The sequence below is a fragment of the Pararge aegeria genome, chromosome 16, assembly GCF_905163445.1.
Source record: "Pararge aegeria chromosome 16, ilParAegt1.1, whole genome shotgun sequence".
Classification (NCBI taxonomy): Eukaryota; Metazoa; Arthropoda; class Insecta; order Lepidoptera; family Nymphalidae; genus Pararge; species Pararge aegeria.
This window is the reverse complement of record NC_053195.1, coordinates 2530971-2547561: the sequence shown is the minus strand read 5'-3', so window position 1 is coordinate 2547561 and position 16591 is coordinate 2530971. Positions and strand designations below refer to the sequence as shown.

General features: G+C 34.3%; 2 protein-coding genes across 4 annotated transcripts in view; one reads left to right on the top strand and one right to left on the bottom strand.

Moving 5' to 3' along the window:
• The window catches only part of LOC120630279, a 222139-nt gene extending 216851 nt beyond the window's left edge, over window positions 1-5288 (bottom strand). For 2 of the 3 annotated variants that reach the window (XR_005659018.1, XR_005659019.1), the window contains exons 1-4: window positions 4683-5288; window positions 4288-4607; window positions 3852-3938; window positions 1985-2258 (exon numbers count right to left, since the gene is read on the bottom strand). Coding sequence is in view for 1 of the 3 variants with exons in the window: in XM_039899453.1 (XP_039755387.1) it covers window positions 1985-2069 (85 nt within the window). In the remaining 2 variants the exon portion in view is untranslated. Of the gene's footprint in view, window positions 1-1984; window positions 2259-3214; window positions 3661-3851; window positions 3939-4287; window positions 4608-4682 lie in introns of those variants that run through there. The other variant, XM_039899453.1, reaches the window with a different exon arrangement.
• Window positions 5289-5600: 312 nt separating this feature from the next.
• The window catches only part of LOC120630389, a 65234-nt gene continuing 54243 nt past the window's right edge, over window positions 5601-16591 (top strand). Inside the window, 10 exon segments of the mRNA XM_039899611.1 lie at window positions 5601-6190; window positions 8292-8459; window positions 8749-8812; window positions 9111-9333; window positions 10234-10442; window positions 10921-11069; window positions 12186-12360; window positions 13727-13817; window positions 14846-15014; window positions 16460-16526. Coding sequence (XP_039755545.1) covers window positions 5823-6190; window positions 8292-8459; window positions 8749-8812; window positions 9111-9333; window positions 10234-10442; window positions 10921-11069; window positions 12186-12360; window positions 13727-13817; window positions 14846-15014; window positions 16460-16526 — 1683 coding nt within the window. The 5' untranslated portion in view covers window positions 5601-5822.

Here is a 16591-nt window from a genome sequence, read left to right as displayed (position 1 = left end):
TCGTGGCTAGTTACCATCCAGGCGGGTCTACTTCCACAATGAGAAAGGATTAAGGTCGTAATCCACAACGCTAGCCCAGTGCGGATTGGTGGACTCCAAACACCTTTGAGAACAAGTTTCTGATTTTTTTTATATTTTCGAATATAGCTCTCTTTATTGCCCACTGAGTGACTTAGCTTTCTTTTGAATGTCAAAGTTAGCTACCATGTTCCGGAGTTAGAAAGTCTGAAATTTATTATACTGAATATTATCTCTTATCGAAAATCATTTAATTGACATTGAAAACTTATTCCAGATAGATTATCTTGTCGCAAACCAATGTGGCTAAATACATGCCCTACCTTATTATTCGGTCTCAATGTCGACATTATAGTGAGATACATGTTCCCGTTATTAGATTTATAATTAACCACGAAAATGTATATTAAACACGAAAATGTGTATTTAAATACAATTTAAAATTAGAAATATACAAATCTTGAAACGAGACAGCATCTAAAAGAATATACTCAAGTAATTCTATCTATGTACCTGCAGTCTAAGCAGTATCATCAATTCAAGAGTTTAATTAATTTTACGTCGGACAAGGCAAGTAAGTAACACCTAATGAAAGAAGATTCCTATACATATACATATATATATATATATATATATATATACCTTTCACCAATGGATTTTTACTACGCAACTCATATAACCTAACTTATCTATGGTCCTTGCCAGTTGTGTTAATTTGTGGTTGTAATCTCATTCTATTTTGATATAATAGTAGGGATTTAGGATTATTAAAAAAAAAAAAAAACGAATTTTCTAGAAAAGATTTACGTACGATCCGCCGTATCGGTGTCGTAACTTTAGACGGCACCTAACGTCGTTAGTAATCAAATAAGAGTTCGTGAAACGTTTTTTTTCTGTAGGAATAACCTAAATCACTAGGCATCTGACTCGGGCAATTCCTAGGTTTAGTAAATACGTGAATAAGTTTCTTAGAAGATCAATAAAAACGTCGATCTATCAATATAATAATCATCATAAACCAGTATATTAAAAGGCCTAATGTCACGGTGTACAGGTCTCGTCTTTACTACGCGAAACAACTACGACCCACCATGCTGCTCCAATACAGGCGAGCGGGTTTTCACAATAAATATGTACAGTTAGTCCCACAATAAAGTCTGAGGATATGAAAAACTTGGCACTGATCGTTGTTGACGACATAATTGCGAATTGCTGTAGTTATCAGAAAAATAAAACTACGCACCTAACATTGTTAATACATTTTTTTGGCATAAGAAACGAAAATACAAATATTGGATTACTTTGCGGAAATCCATAATACCCATATTATGGAAAATAAAGCTTAATTTGCTTTACTCCGCGAACAGCAGGAGAATCTGTATCTTGTCATTTATAATTTCTTCAATTCGTATACTCCTCACCAAACAGATCCTCGGCAGTGTACCCTAATAACAAATGTATAGTTAGGTACATAGAAAGATCACCCTGACCCAGCTATGGAATCGGTAGGTCAGCCGAATTTTAGGTAAATCTATTAAATTAATATTGTATTTAAGAATTACGATTCAAAATAATACTAGAGTAGGTTTTACAAATCTCAGAATCAGACTAGATAAAGGAGCTTCTCAGTCGCCTACAAAAAACTTTAAAAGTCTCGGACTAATAAAAAACAAACCACAGTGCGCCATCTATCGCACAAGTTAAAACTTAAAATAACACTGTTCAACGCTAGATGGTATGCTGTGTTATAAATTAAAAATAATTTTAAAATATCAATTACTTAAATCAGGTTCGTAATTTACTGTTATTTAATAAAAGAGCAAAGTCTTTAAAAAAGAAATATTAGGGACAAAGTGTCAGGTCAAATCTAGACAACACCATCTATCGCCAAAGTTAAAACTTAAAACATCACTACTCATCGCTAGATGGCAGTATAATTACAAAGTTTGCCACAATAATCACTTACCAGCGCCATCTAGTAGCGAGTAGCAGAACAGCTTCCTCACTAGCTCAGCAATGATAACAACGCCATCTATGAACAAACACTGCATCCAAAAAGCGCACTATTTTCAAAACACAATTTTTTCAGCAAAATAATATGCCAGCAACTTCACACACTGAATGTACTTGTTTCACGTTTTAAAATTGTCGTTTTTGTGTATTTTATGTAGATGCACACAATGAGAATTGCTTGCACTGAAACACTTGCACATGTGGTGTTGCATCATTGGTGCATTTAACTGAAACAAAGAAAGAGGTTATTAAAATATGACTGGACAAATAAGTACTTCCTAAATAGCTCATTAAACTTTGAAGTTACAATGTAATGCATATTTCACTGTTATTTATGAGAAATATTATTTGACGACCAATATTCTGCAAAAGTTATAGCATTTTATAAATTTACTAATGGTAATGTAAAAATATCCAAATTTTCTAAATAATGTAGGAGATTTTAATTTTCTACTCAATATACATATGAAATTTTCATAATTAAAAAATTGAATTACTCTCGTTGATTGCAACATCAAATCATAAATCACATCATCCTATATAATGTCCCATAGCTTGGCAAAGACCTCTGATAGGTCAGAGGAATTTGTAGCATGGAACGCTACCTTTTCACATTTATTTAGCACACATTTCTACAGGTTTAGACTAAGAAATATTAATGTTACGTAAAGCAAAGCAAATTTTATATTTTAAATAAGTACTTTGGTAGATTTTATTTCAAGAGCAGATATATAATTCGCCAGTATAGTACACTTACTTCAATGAACATTTGACAAAATCAGTTTTTTTTTACCACAAACCTATAATAACCACATGTGTTATTAATAATTTAGAGTGTTAATAAGAGATTGAAATATGAGTTATCGAAAATATGTATTCTAATATATACAGTATATACAGTAATTTACTTGCAAAGGAAAACATGTACCTACATAAGTTTTTTTAATGTATAAAAAGGTTTGCAAAAAGCATTTATATTACCAGTTATATGATTACTTGTTTGTATAATTTAACTACAGTAATAATGTAGCCAATTATTGACAAATTTAGCATAATCAGTCTTCGCAGCAAATTATTGGCAAAAAAACAACATGTTCATTATAGTGACTTTCATATCATACGAAAATGTGCTGTTTTATCAAAACTTATGGCATATGAGGGGGTAAATGCGTTTCATACATACCATTTTCACTTTATCCTAGTAAATTCTGGTCCAGGATTACGATTTCGCCTTGAAACTTTTAAATAGAAAATAACCAAAGTGAGTGAGCAAAATGAACCTAACACTCATTTTAAAACCACGTTTTCACGCAAAATATTCTAAATAGAGACTTGAAAGGCCGTATAATGGGAGCGGCATCATTCCTAACGCTAAAGTAAAAGTTTCAGCTGCACTTTACTGACTGAAATTTCAGAAAATGACTGTAAAAAGCAAACACGTGCACTTCCGACTGCACCTATAAGAACTTGAAAAAAATATATCTTTTCACTAGTCTACACGCATAAACAGATTAATCAACACTCTTCAAACACTCCTACGACTTTCTAGCATAACCATTTATTATAAACTTAATAACCAATTCGAATATCAGCGGCTGAAAAAACTACACAAAGAAAACATATGATCGATCGAAATTGAAGTGCACATGGAATTGTCTATGGTTCTGTCAAATGTCAGTCATCTGTCAACCAAAGAACAACAGTCATTCAGGTCCTTGGTTGAAAATGAGAGAGATGAAGATGAACGATTAATTAAAAATGCAAAGAAATTCTGCACTTGTTGCTGATTTCCAACTTACATTATAATTTTTGTTACTTACCGTAAAATATAACTGTGAAACTTAATTTTTATACTTGTCTACTTCGAGTTGTCTCAATATTATTTGTCATAGCGTTGAGAGAAAAGCCTGAAAGAAAATTAATTTATATTTTAGCCTATTTAATTCATAAACTTATTTATATTTTTATTAAATAGTTATTATATGCAAAGGGAATATAATCCCTATGTATAAGAATAATATTTATTATTATATTATAAATGTTAAAGAGTAGATATATTGTAATAGTTTAAAGTAATAGTTTTCTACTATTTCACGGTATAAATGCTGCATCGATCTTGATGGAAATAACTAGTACAGAAATACAAAGTAATTCACATAAGTAGGTTAGGTTTAAAAATTAAAAAAAATCTTTATTCAAAGGCCCATAGGTGGAACTTTAGAGTTCATAGTTCCATAATACGTTCTGGTTACTTACTGGTTCGTCCTCCACCCATAAGCTTTCGAACTCTTTTTCAAATTTGTTAACGATGTTGGGATGTGAAGTTACAATAACGCTCTCGTGGTTCGAAACCATTGCTTGGGTAGACCAGTTTAATGATCCAGACATAACAAAACCTTTATATGGTCTTATTTTCGTTTGCTGTGCAATATGCTTTGTAAACTGTGCATGAATATTCAATTTTTCCGCGTAAGCTTTTAGTATGTTTTTCCGCTTGACAGCTTTCGGACCATCTACTATACAGAATTTATGATGCATCAGGATTGATTTTTTATTGGTCTGCACCTGAATAAAACCTGTAAAAGTAAACGTTTGTTTTATAAATTCTATATTTTCTCTATATTATACATTTATATTATTAAAAAACTTACTGTATTCCTTTAGCTTCTTAATTTGAGATGGTGCAGTGAAAGCCATATCACTATCAACAACAATTCGTATCAAAACTTGTCTTTGTCCCAACCTTATCAATTGTTCAGCAATTTCAGAACTGGTTATCAGATACATACACACATCCAATGTTTCACGCGCTGATTTGATGTACTTTATTAATTTGAAGCAATTTAACTCTCTACTTTCACATATAGTAACGTCTTTATTAGGCTGGACTTTTATAGTGTGACGAATTACATCGTCCGAAAATAATATCACGTCATTTATTTCACGATTTCTTATGTTCACCATATCACTACATGCTTCGTCGCTAGCAACCTCTGGTTGTGAACTTTTTTTAAAATTAAATAAGTATTTACACAACTTTTTTGCCACTTGCGAAGCAATAACAACCGTAGCTGTGGACGCTAAAAGAAATTTTGCACTTTTCCAGTCCATTTTAACTTTTTATACAGACTTTCTTATAAATACTTTCACTGCTAATGTTCCACCATGATATTCACGCAATAATTGATAAGTATTTTTTTTAAACTACCCACAAAATGTTGATTAAGACTGTAGTCTTATCTGTTTTCAGGTTCATAATTAATAAAGCGATAAGCTTTACATTTTTTGACGGTTCAATTAATTTCAATTAAATAAAATTTATTTTCAATATCGTTTTAATAAATTGTTAAATAGTTCGGATGATAATTGTAAGAGGATACAAAAGTTGATATCAACTTTGGTTATAATCTAGTGGTATAATTTCTCTTTATGATTGATGTAAAGCTACAAAGGCATATCTTTGTCTGTGTTAGAGAACGTAAAATTTCCGTTTCACTCTCATTCATTCAACATCAAAAATAAAATTGACAATATTATTGACAAATGACAATTGACATTTGTTTTTGTACCTAATTTGAAGAGTGATTTTATTGACGAAAACTCTAAACTTTGGGTGAAAATCTGAGAATGACAATGGATTTAAAATGTTTGTGATTTTTAACTGTATGCTTCAATTATAAAAGCAAAGACTATGTTATTTCCATAAATGTTTCAAAGAACCGCAAAGGGAATCTAGATTCGAAACATTTTCCTAAATATAGCTTCGACTGCGCGTCGCAGTTGACAAAAATATGCCGAAGATACCGTATAAAGCTGAAAAATGCCAAGATGATGAAGACTATGAAATTGTCTCCTTTGAAGACTTCTGTGATAAGTCGCCAGGCTCTAAAACGGATTTATTAACCCTCAATGACAACATTAATTACAGACTTCATTATGAGAGCGATAAAAACTCTAATAGCGCTGAAACTGGTGAGCCCTCGACTCGCAATGTTGGTATGCATACAGAGACTTCGCTCAGTGGCCCAAAGAATGCATCTTATAAGAGAAAATTGTCTTTTGCTCCATTTGGAAAATCTGACAAGACAAATCGTGGACCCCTTTTTGGTGGAGTCGTACCAAGGCCTCGGAATGATGAGGAGACTTCAAGGGATCACAGGTGACCAACTTTTTTTTTATATAATTCCCCTAAAAAAATCCAAATTTTTATGTTTCCTATCCACTGCAAGTGATTTTTATAGATGTCAGATACATCTGTAAAAGAAGTAAATAAAAACAAAACAATATCAAACTATAATATTAAAAGAATGATTCATCAACAATCAGTCTAAATATGATGATTAATTATTTGATGCACTTTAAAGGTCAATAATGAGTACTTAGTACACTAATATTAACTTTCAGTACATTGAACTTTGATATAAATAATGATTCTTTGTTGTACAACAGAGGTACAACATTAGATTACGCATTTAGTTGCTGTAAATGATTGAGGGTAAAATATTGTGTAGGGAGTTTATTATAATTCAGATTTAAATATCAAAAGAACCTTGCTATTAATTTTGTTGTGTTTTTGTTTAAGTGTGAGAATATTAAAGTATGAAAGGGTTTGTTTTTTTTATTACTATTGCTTACATTGGTATTATAATTAAAAGCCATGAGTCATTCACAAATCAATATACTTACAAGATAGGGTTGATAAGTGTAAATGACAATATTCAAATTGCAAACAAAGAATTGTTATTTTTATTGTACAAATTATGTTACCTATAATGTTACTCATTGCCTCATTAGCAAGCTGCCTCATTAGTCTAGTGGTTGGCAATTTCAATTATACTCTATCAAAGTCCTGGGCTTAATTCTTAGATTGTACTAAGAATCATGTTGTTGAAGAATTTTGTGATATCAGCGCTTTATTTAAATATTGATTGTGTCCACCCTGCTTTGGAGAGAGCATTCACTTGTTACAATGGTCATTAAAGCCCACCAAACCACATTTGCAGCATGGTGGATCCATGTTCAAAAACCATCCATAAAAATGAAGTCATGTGTGTTGTTAGTGAGACATTAATAATGTTGGGTATTTTGATTACAAAAACATTTCCTCAATTTATTTATTTTTCATTGTAGTGCAGCTCCAAAGTATAAAAATAAATCAGTTTATCCTCAAGATTCTGTAATCAAGCAAAGAATGCCTATGTGTTAAAGTTACTATAATAATTCTACATAAATATAGATAATATGAATGACCCTTGATAATCTTTTATTATTATGCATATGAACCATAGATACCTAAGTACTTCTTAGTTTTCGGTTCGGTTTATTCATATCTAGACTGCTTTATAGTCAACACAAACTCTTGTATGTAAGTTTTTTTTTATTAACTAGTGATCAATTGTGATTTGTCTGTGCTCATTAGTGGTTTTCGGGTGCATGCTGAAAACGCACCCTTAGTCAAGCTGAAAAATATTCATGTTCATCAGACAACAGACAAACATAGGCTCCAGTTGTAACTGGATCCAGTTGTGGGAATCGAACCCACTGCCTTGAACTCAGAAAGCAGGGTCGCTGGCCACTACGCCAAGCGGCCGCCAAGCAAGGGTGCGTTTTAAACCTTCAAAGTTTTAGTTATAAGCATTAGTATTGATGGATAGTTTTCGCTTGTCTTTTGATAAAAGAAAGAAAACAACTGCATGCTAAAATACTGAAAGCTCATCATCATCACCTTATACTCACTGTTGACCACAGCCATGTCTGTGTTTTATTTGTTTTTTTCTAAAGTAATGGAGTTGTTATTGACTGTGATAAATAGTACCTGCCAGGATGCAAACTACATATACATAAAGAAATAAATATACAACAACAATTCACGCATCTAGTCCCAAAGTAAGCGTAGCTAGTGTTATGGGTGCTTAGATGACTGATGAATATTTTTATAAATAATATACAAAAATACTTATAATATACATATAAACACCCAGATGCTAAACATTCATGTTCAGCTGAAAACTATTCTGTGATGTTTTTCAGTGTCTGGGTGTTTGTCTGTATTTTATGAGTATTTATGTATATTATTCATAAAAATGTTCAACAGTTATCTTAGTAGCATAAAACAAGCTGAACTTACTTTGGGCTAGATAGTTATGTGTGTATTGTTGTAGTATATTTATCTATTTTATCTATTTATATAAATAGATAGATAAATATTATTTAATACTATAAAAAATACATAAATCATTAATTATCTTTTAACGTTTCAGATACGAAAGATTTTCGCCCAGGCGCAGTTGGCTTGTTTGTTGTTGGGAAACGGCGACGAACCTGTTCCCCGGTATGGTTGCGACCGCTTTACTCATCGCCTTGGGTGTTGCAGCATGGTGGGCGGTGGGCGGCGTTTTGGGCGGGAGCTGGGGCGATGATCATTACAGGTAAGATTGATGGGTTGTGGACTTGGGTGGGTACTATTAACAGTAAAAGGATTTCATTGGATTCATTGCACAACTAGTCATGCATAACATTTGTGTTAAATTTATTATAGCTTTCCAATAATGCACCAAATTAAGAAAGAATAGAAACTCAAAGATTGAGATAGTTCAATAGAATGGGTGGCCACCAACTATGTCTATTTTTTAAATGTAAGTTCTGGCATGTTCAATTAGACAGGCATAACATTATATCAAATTAATAGATTTATTGAAAAAAAATTGTCATTTATAGAAAACTGTGGGAGCGTGCTCACCCGGAAGATGTGAAAATACCATTATCACCAATCATTGAAAAGGTAAATTATGTTTTTCATTATTCATAATTCTAAATCGACGGATGCAAAGTGAAATGTCTTATATAATGATAAGGCTGCCTTTGCATGCCTACATTGTTAATTTATTTCTTATTCTTTTTTGTATTATTTTAAGTCTTCTTTTTTTTACGTCACTAGAGTACAAAAAACCCCTTCCTTTTTTTTTGACATTTTGTAGATCATGATATTTTTAATTAGTGCACTAGCTAATTAAAAATCAAAAAATAATAAAAAAATCACAAATTTTTTTGAATGTATAACAACACTTTTTGTTGTACAGGTAATACCAACCGAAAATCGATACCACGACCACAACAACTTGTCTACGAAGAACAAGATCAACATGTCCGAAGACAGCAAAAGGAAGGATTATAATAAGAAGAGCGCGTACACCGAGCGGCCGATAGAAGTGTTGCGGGAAATGTGCGCGCAAGTCACGGACAATATGCGCTTTGACTGCCATCCGCAGGACGGCGCTAGTGAGGAGGGGTGCACTCAAAGAGGTTTGCTTGGTTCCGAGAATACGTTTTTTATAGCCCCACTCTACGCTGTCGTGCACGATTATGATCTTTAAGTCTCTAGTGATAAAGGTCTTTCTAACAATAGTACCACATTGTATGCAGTGATGTTACGTCACAAGACAGTAAGCAGAGAGTCGACCAATCAAAAGGCGTTTGTGATCACGTGAACTTGGCTCAGAAAAATATAATTTTAGGTTATGATTTATAGATCTTCTCTTCTTCTCTCTTATTTTGTTCATAGTTTTGCGGAGTGAGTTAATGTTGGAAAATATTTAAGGATTGCACAAGAAGATGTGATATTTTTAATTCAGTCAAATACCGTATTACGTCTTGTCATATTCATCGAGGATTGCACTGTACACATAGCGGGGCGCAGCTAATATAATTTAAATTTTAAAAATGTTTGCTATGGCAAACTATAGTTATAGTTATTAGTCTAAGTAAGGCAAGGGAGGGCCCTGATTAAGGATTTTATTAAAAAAAGGCATTCTAAATTGCACAATCTGTTATTTTTTTAGGAAAATAATAATTAGTCTTCTCTATTTTAAAATTCATTTCTTGGCTTTAATTCATTATTTGGCGGGCGCTGAGAAAATTATTGATGATAGTTATGTACTACATGATTAAGGTTATTATTACCCAGTAAAACCCCGCGAAATACTGGTAGAATACCGTACTTGTTAGCACACAAACTCGCGATAGCTAGTAAATATACAACGTGTAGCGGAATTACGAAATAATGTTTGAGGGTTCATAAGTACATTTCCTAAGGAATCACCTGTAAGAATATTAAAGGTCACCGCCGACCGCACGCACAAAATAATACCTTCGCCTTACAGGTTTTCGTTTACACGTTGTGTATAAGATGAGTAACGTTTTTAGGCTGTTGCTGGAAGTCCACTGCTGTAGCGGGCGCGCCGTACTGCTTCTACCCGCCGCAGTACGACACGTACCACTTCGTCAACAGCACGGAGACCAAGCACGGCATGGGCGTGTACTACGGTCGGGCGCGCGACGCCGGCTACCCGGGCCAGTTCAACACTATCAAACTGGACTTCTACTACGTTTCTGATGATGTACTGGAGATTAAGGTGTGTGATCACTGTCAGACTATTCTTCTATTTTCGATATAGTGTTGCAAATAACTTTTTATAATTAACTGAGAGTTTATAAAACGAAACCAAGAGTTCTTTTTAAAAGACATTGTTCCAGGATATTCGGAGCATCCGCTTGTACACCCACATCTCGAAAGCTTCCATTATTCCATATTCCTCATTCCAGCCTTATTTTTTATATCCAGCTTATTGCTCATTGCTTAAGTGAGAAAAAAAAAATTACGACCACAGAGAACTCTTTAATTTTTAAAAGGCATTCCTGTGCAATTCGGCACCGTTTGTCCCCGAATTCGTCAATCATTGTACCCAAGTATCTGTATCGTTGGACCCTTTCCAAGATGTATTGGTTGAGACACAAAGAAGTTATATGTACAGATGTTTTGCTTCTAATTAAATATTTGGCCTTTTTGCAGTCTCGTCCTTATTCTGCACGTTTCATCATTTTCTCCAACAGATTTTCGACGCGGATAACAAGAGATTCGAATCCCCATACCCCGAAGTGCCAATGGTGTCCAGCCCCATATCGCAGCTGAAGTACCGCGTGCAGGTCGACAGCTCGGCCGTGGGGTTCAAGGTCATACGGAATTCGGACAACGTTACACTGTAAGTTAATATGATGACTATTTTCTAACTTTTAAAATTTTAAATTCAAAATTCCGTTCGTCCATTCAGACCTAGAATATAAGCACTTTTGAAACGTCAAGTCAGTCTGTTTGCAGTGTCTCTACCACCATTTCGGAAGGCAAATTCTACCGAGAAGAGCCGGCAAGAAACTCAGCAGATTGCTCTTTTCCAACATCATTTCATAGTTTGACAATCTTAAGAAATTTTCTATCTTGTGAGAGATGAGAGCGGAGTGGCCTGCTTCCAAGCAGCCTTGTGGTTAAGGAAATCTGATTTCTTAACTTCGGTAAGGGTAGATCTAATATTACTTTCGGTATAATGTTATAAAAGCACATGCATGTTCTTTAAGGCTAGAATCTAATGCGCATAGTGAAGATTTGGAATGCCTTTCGGGATTCCGGTTTTCCTATAATAAAGTATCATATAAATCTATACTAGCTATTGCCCGCGTCAGTCACTAGCGTTTATTACGGTTTTTTTTACAAATCCCGTAGGAACCGTTTGTTTCCTGGGATAAAAAGTAGCCAATGTTACTCTGTATCCATTCAAACTAACTCTATGCTAAAAATCAATTCGATTAGTTGATTATTCAGGGAACAAATAAACACGTTCGTATTTATAATATATATTTTCCGAATAGGCACTGAAACTACTGGACCGATTCTAACCATTATTTTTATAACCAATACAAAATAGAATAATAAGGAATATTTCAGGCTACAATTCTTTTCAAAAAAAGATAGAATAAAATAGTAATAATGTAACCGAAAGTGGCAATATGCATTATTTGACTTGCGCTGAGAAAACCTACAAAGAATCCGCAAGGAATTATATATTTTTAACTATCATAGTCAAGCCACAATTTTAGCTTTAAATGGTGGCCAAAATTCCTCAAGAATTGGGCTATCGAATGCAAAAGGAATGTCCAAATCCAAACACATAAAAACTAAACACTTTTAATTCCTGAGATTTCGTGATTAGTTAGTGAGTCAGTGTCTTTTATATATTTAGATTATGAGTATACGTACAGATCTTTCAGTTACTGAGCTTGCTCAATCACGATAAATTAAATCAATCATGTTTCTTTAATTCCAGAATGGACACTCAAAATGTGGGAGGGCTTATTCTATCAGATAAGTTCTTGCAGATGTCTTCTTTACTACCGTCGGAACATTTGTACGGTTTGGGGGAGAAGCAAGCCGCGTTCTTGAATGACTTGAATTGGAAGACGTTTACATTATTCAACAGGGATATAGCTCCAACTGAAAACGTGAGTGTCTATATTAATAGGAGTTTAATTACCTCCTTTTATTTATTTATTGCTAGGTACATATCTTAAACTAATATACAACGTGTAAATGAAAACCGAAATAATACTTCACAGGATTTAGACGAACATTATGTACTGTCTCTGAAACTTATTTGTGTAACCGGAAACCTACCTAGTTTTTGAGTATGCCACATATATTCCATAGTTTTTAACCTTTATTCCTATCGCTTTATTACTTACTACGTAGTAGGTACTTTGCATGTGTCGGCCTTTTATCTTAAACAGGGTTTTCATAAGTAAACATTACTAATATTTTAAATTTGTTTGTATGGAAAAATAAATATTCTTCTTTTGATTTAAGGTTTTTACAGGGTGATTCCTTATGAAATATACGTATGCATCCTTCAACATTATTTCGCAATAAGGTTACATATTGTATAAGGCTGAAGATATTTAATTACGCTAAGACCAATAGGAGCACAGCACCAATGAAGAATGTTGCAAAATCAGGGTTTTTTTTCCTTTTGAGAGCTTCCGCTGTGTGCGCTACGTAAATGGTTAAAGTTTCGATAAAATCATGTATGATCAAGTTGTTCCCCTTTAAAAGTTCTGAGGAAACCGGGACAGCATATGACTATCTCTTAAGGTGGACTTATACGCGGACGAAGTCGCGAGGGACCGCTAGGCGCAGATAAAAACTATTTATAATAACAAGTTTTTGGAGCAGGACTATATTTTGTAGCTGTAAGCCTTTGTAATCGCTTTGCGACACGTCTTTGTCGGTAGGGTAACTAGCCAGGGTCGAAACCTCCCACCAGAGCTAATTAATACAACGTGTAACGAAATTACGAAATACTGTTGAAGGGTGCATAATTATATTTCATAAGGAGTCACCCTGTAAAGATATGAAATCAAAACAGACATATTTATTTTTACGTACAAACTAATTTAAAAAATTCTGTGTGTACTTATGACAACCCTATTGACGATAAAATACCGATACGTGCACAGTGCCTAGTCTACGCGACGCGTACCAAATAATTTTACTTTTGCATGTGATGTTAGGACTGTAACTGGTTTCTTTCAATAAAAACTATTAGCATTTTGCCTGCCTGTGAAGTATTACTTCGTTTTTCATTTACACGCTGTATATCGGCGACGTCCACAGCTTATTGTATTCTACTTGTGAAATTTCCTTTTTATGCCAATAGAAGTTGGCCCTAGACTGCAATCTCACCTGTGATGATGCAGTCTGAGATAGAGTTATGAAACCCATGCCCTTATCGCTTTCTACGCAACACCTTAACGGAACGCTAGATCGCTTAGCGGCACGTCTTTAATATGACACGACTGTTTACATTTGAAGGTAAACCTATACGGCTCGCAGCCGTTCTACTTGGCGCTGGAAACCAGCGGTCGCAGCCACGGCGTTCTGCTTCTTAACACCAACGCGATGGGTGAGTATTATTGCTATTATGCTAAACGTGGCATGACGTCGGAATTCAGTGTTTTGTCTCACTTTAACTGACAGCACCTTGCAAATGTCGTTATTAGTAGTGAACTTTTAACCGACCTAAAAATGAGGATTTTTATATATGTTTTTTAATGTGGTTACTACACCAATTATACTCCAATTTTGATGATTCTTTTTTGTTTTGTATGTCATATCTCAGAGGTGGTCCCATTTTAATTTGGTGCAGATCTATTAGAGGTATCATGGAAAAATCGAGGCATATCTTCAAATATTATAGGCCTACATATAGCGATTTGAGTGTTTTTTAATACTCAAATCGCTATATGCTAATCGGCGGTACTTTGTAGGACGTGCTTTTGGATGCCCTTCGAAGTGTTGCATCTTTTTATAAGTGTTGGCTCTTCACTTACCCTCAGGTGAACCATCTGCATTGTAATTCAAGTAACTATAGGAAAAAATCCATCTTTTGTATGATTTAAGCGGCGCAAAAAGCTTCCAAGGAACCTTGTTGCTTTGCGCATATGCAACATGTAACAGAATTTCGAAATAATATTGAAGGATGCATAAGTGTATTCCATAAGGAATCTCCCTGAAAATATATAAAATCAAAAGAATCATATTTATTTTTCCATACAAACGAATTCAAGACATTTTAAGTGTGTTAAAATTGGAGATCAAAACCGACATGCGCATAGTACCTACGCTACGCACGCGTACATAATAAAGTGACAGGAATCACATTTTTCTAATTTTGCATGTTATGTTAGGGCTGTATCTGATTTCTTTCATTAAAAACTATGGCAGTGGTTTACTCAAAAGCTATTAGTTTTTTGATTTCATAAGTCTCAGAGACAGTACATAATGTACCTCAAAAGCCTGTGAAGTATTATTTCTGTTTTTTTTTAATGTGTGTTGTTTTGTTTAATTTGTGTTTTTTTTCTGCATGTGCAATAAAGGCTTTCAATCTAATCTTATTGGTAAGTAATTTATTACCTTGAATATTATTTTCAGACATAGTACTACAACCGACTCCGGCAATAACCTACAGAGCACTGGGCGGTATGCTAGACTTCTATGTGTTCCTCGGCCCAACCTCCCAAGACGTGGTCTCGCAATACACTGCGATGATTGGTCGACCGTTCATGCCTCCCTATTGGTCCCTCGGCTTCCATTTGTGCAAGTGAGTCTTATACGCTCACTATAATTATATTAGATGATTATCATTAGATGATTTTACTATCGATATTATCTTAATATATATAAATCTCCTGTCCCGATGTTTGTCCGCGATGGACTCCTAAACTACTTAACCGATTTTAAATTAAATTGGCACACCGTGAGCAGTCTGGTCCAACTTAAGAGATAGGATAGCTTAGATCTTTAATTATAGTCGCAATTTTATTTTATTGCAAATTATTTGTCTTTAATTAATTGACAGTCACATGTTATATATATATATATATATATATATATATATATATATATATATACTACTATACTCATTTAAGGCTTAGCGATACTGAATACTTTAAAAACAAAATCAAACGCAGACGAAGTCGCGGGCAACAGCTAGTAATTTATATATTTTTGCGTTCAAATTGTAGTTGTAATTTCTTTTTTAATGTTTTTCTTTCATATAATATGATTGCAAGTTGCACACCAAATTAATGGTAATACACTGTTTCAACAACAAAAGCTAAATATGTAACATCTGATTATCTACGTGTATTTATGCAATAAATCTAATTATTATTATTGAAACATTTAAAGTAGTAGAGCTTATTATGACAGAGTTCGTCAGGGGTAGTACTATCGCCATGCTTATTTCTGCCGCTAAGCAGCATTGTTGCAATGCTGTGTTCCGGTTGAAGGGCGTGGTTGCCGGTGCAGTTACACACACATGGGGCTTAACACCTACGCCTTCAATTGATAGACAGAGGGTGGTACGTTGCAGGCCGTGCTCCTTGCATGCCCTGTAAAGTGTTGCTATGTTTATAGGTTTTCCACTTACCATCAGGTGTACCATCTGCTTGGTCCGACAATAATTGCTATAAAAAAAATGAAAATAAACTTTTTTTTCCTTTCCTGAAGTTAGCGGAAGACTAAAAAATAGAACCCATTTTTTTCTATAACGCACATATAAGTAACTCGGAAAAACTAGAGATATGTACCGAGGATCAAACTCGGACCCCGCAAAAGAGAGGCCGTAGCTTTAACGGTGTTGAAAAACATCGTGAAGAGACCTGCATGTCTGAGAGTTAGCCAAAACGTTCTGCAAAACGTGTGAAATCTACCAATCCGAATTTAGCCAGCGTGGTAGACGGCGAGGGCACGGCTCTCCTCTCAGAATCAGGAGGGTTAGGGCCATAGTCCACCACGCTGGCCAGGTGCGCATTGGTTGCCTTCACACACCTTTGAAAACGTTATGGAGAACGTTAAGGCATGCTGGTTTCCTCACGATGTTTTCCATCACCGTTAAATCGTGTGATATTTAAATTTTCTTAAAAATAAAAACGGTATCGACTATGTCACCCCAAAGAGGTGTCAGAAGTTCTAACGACTAGGCTTTCAGCATTAAAGAAAATAAGAAATAATATTAAAGGAATTTTAAATTTCGTTTTGTAGGTTCAATTACGGCAGCCTCAATGTGACCAGAGATGTTATGGAGAAGAACAGAGAAGTAATACCTCTTGTAAGTCCATTTAGAATAATTCCATAATTGGTTTTTTCAGCTCCACTTAAAAAAATGGGGTATTA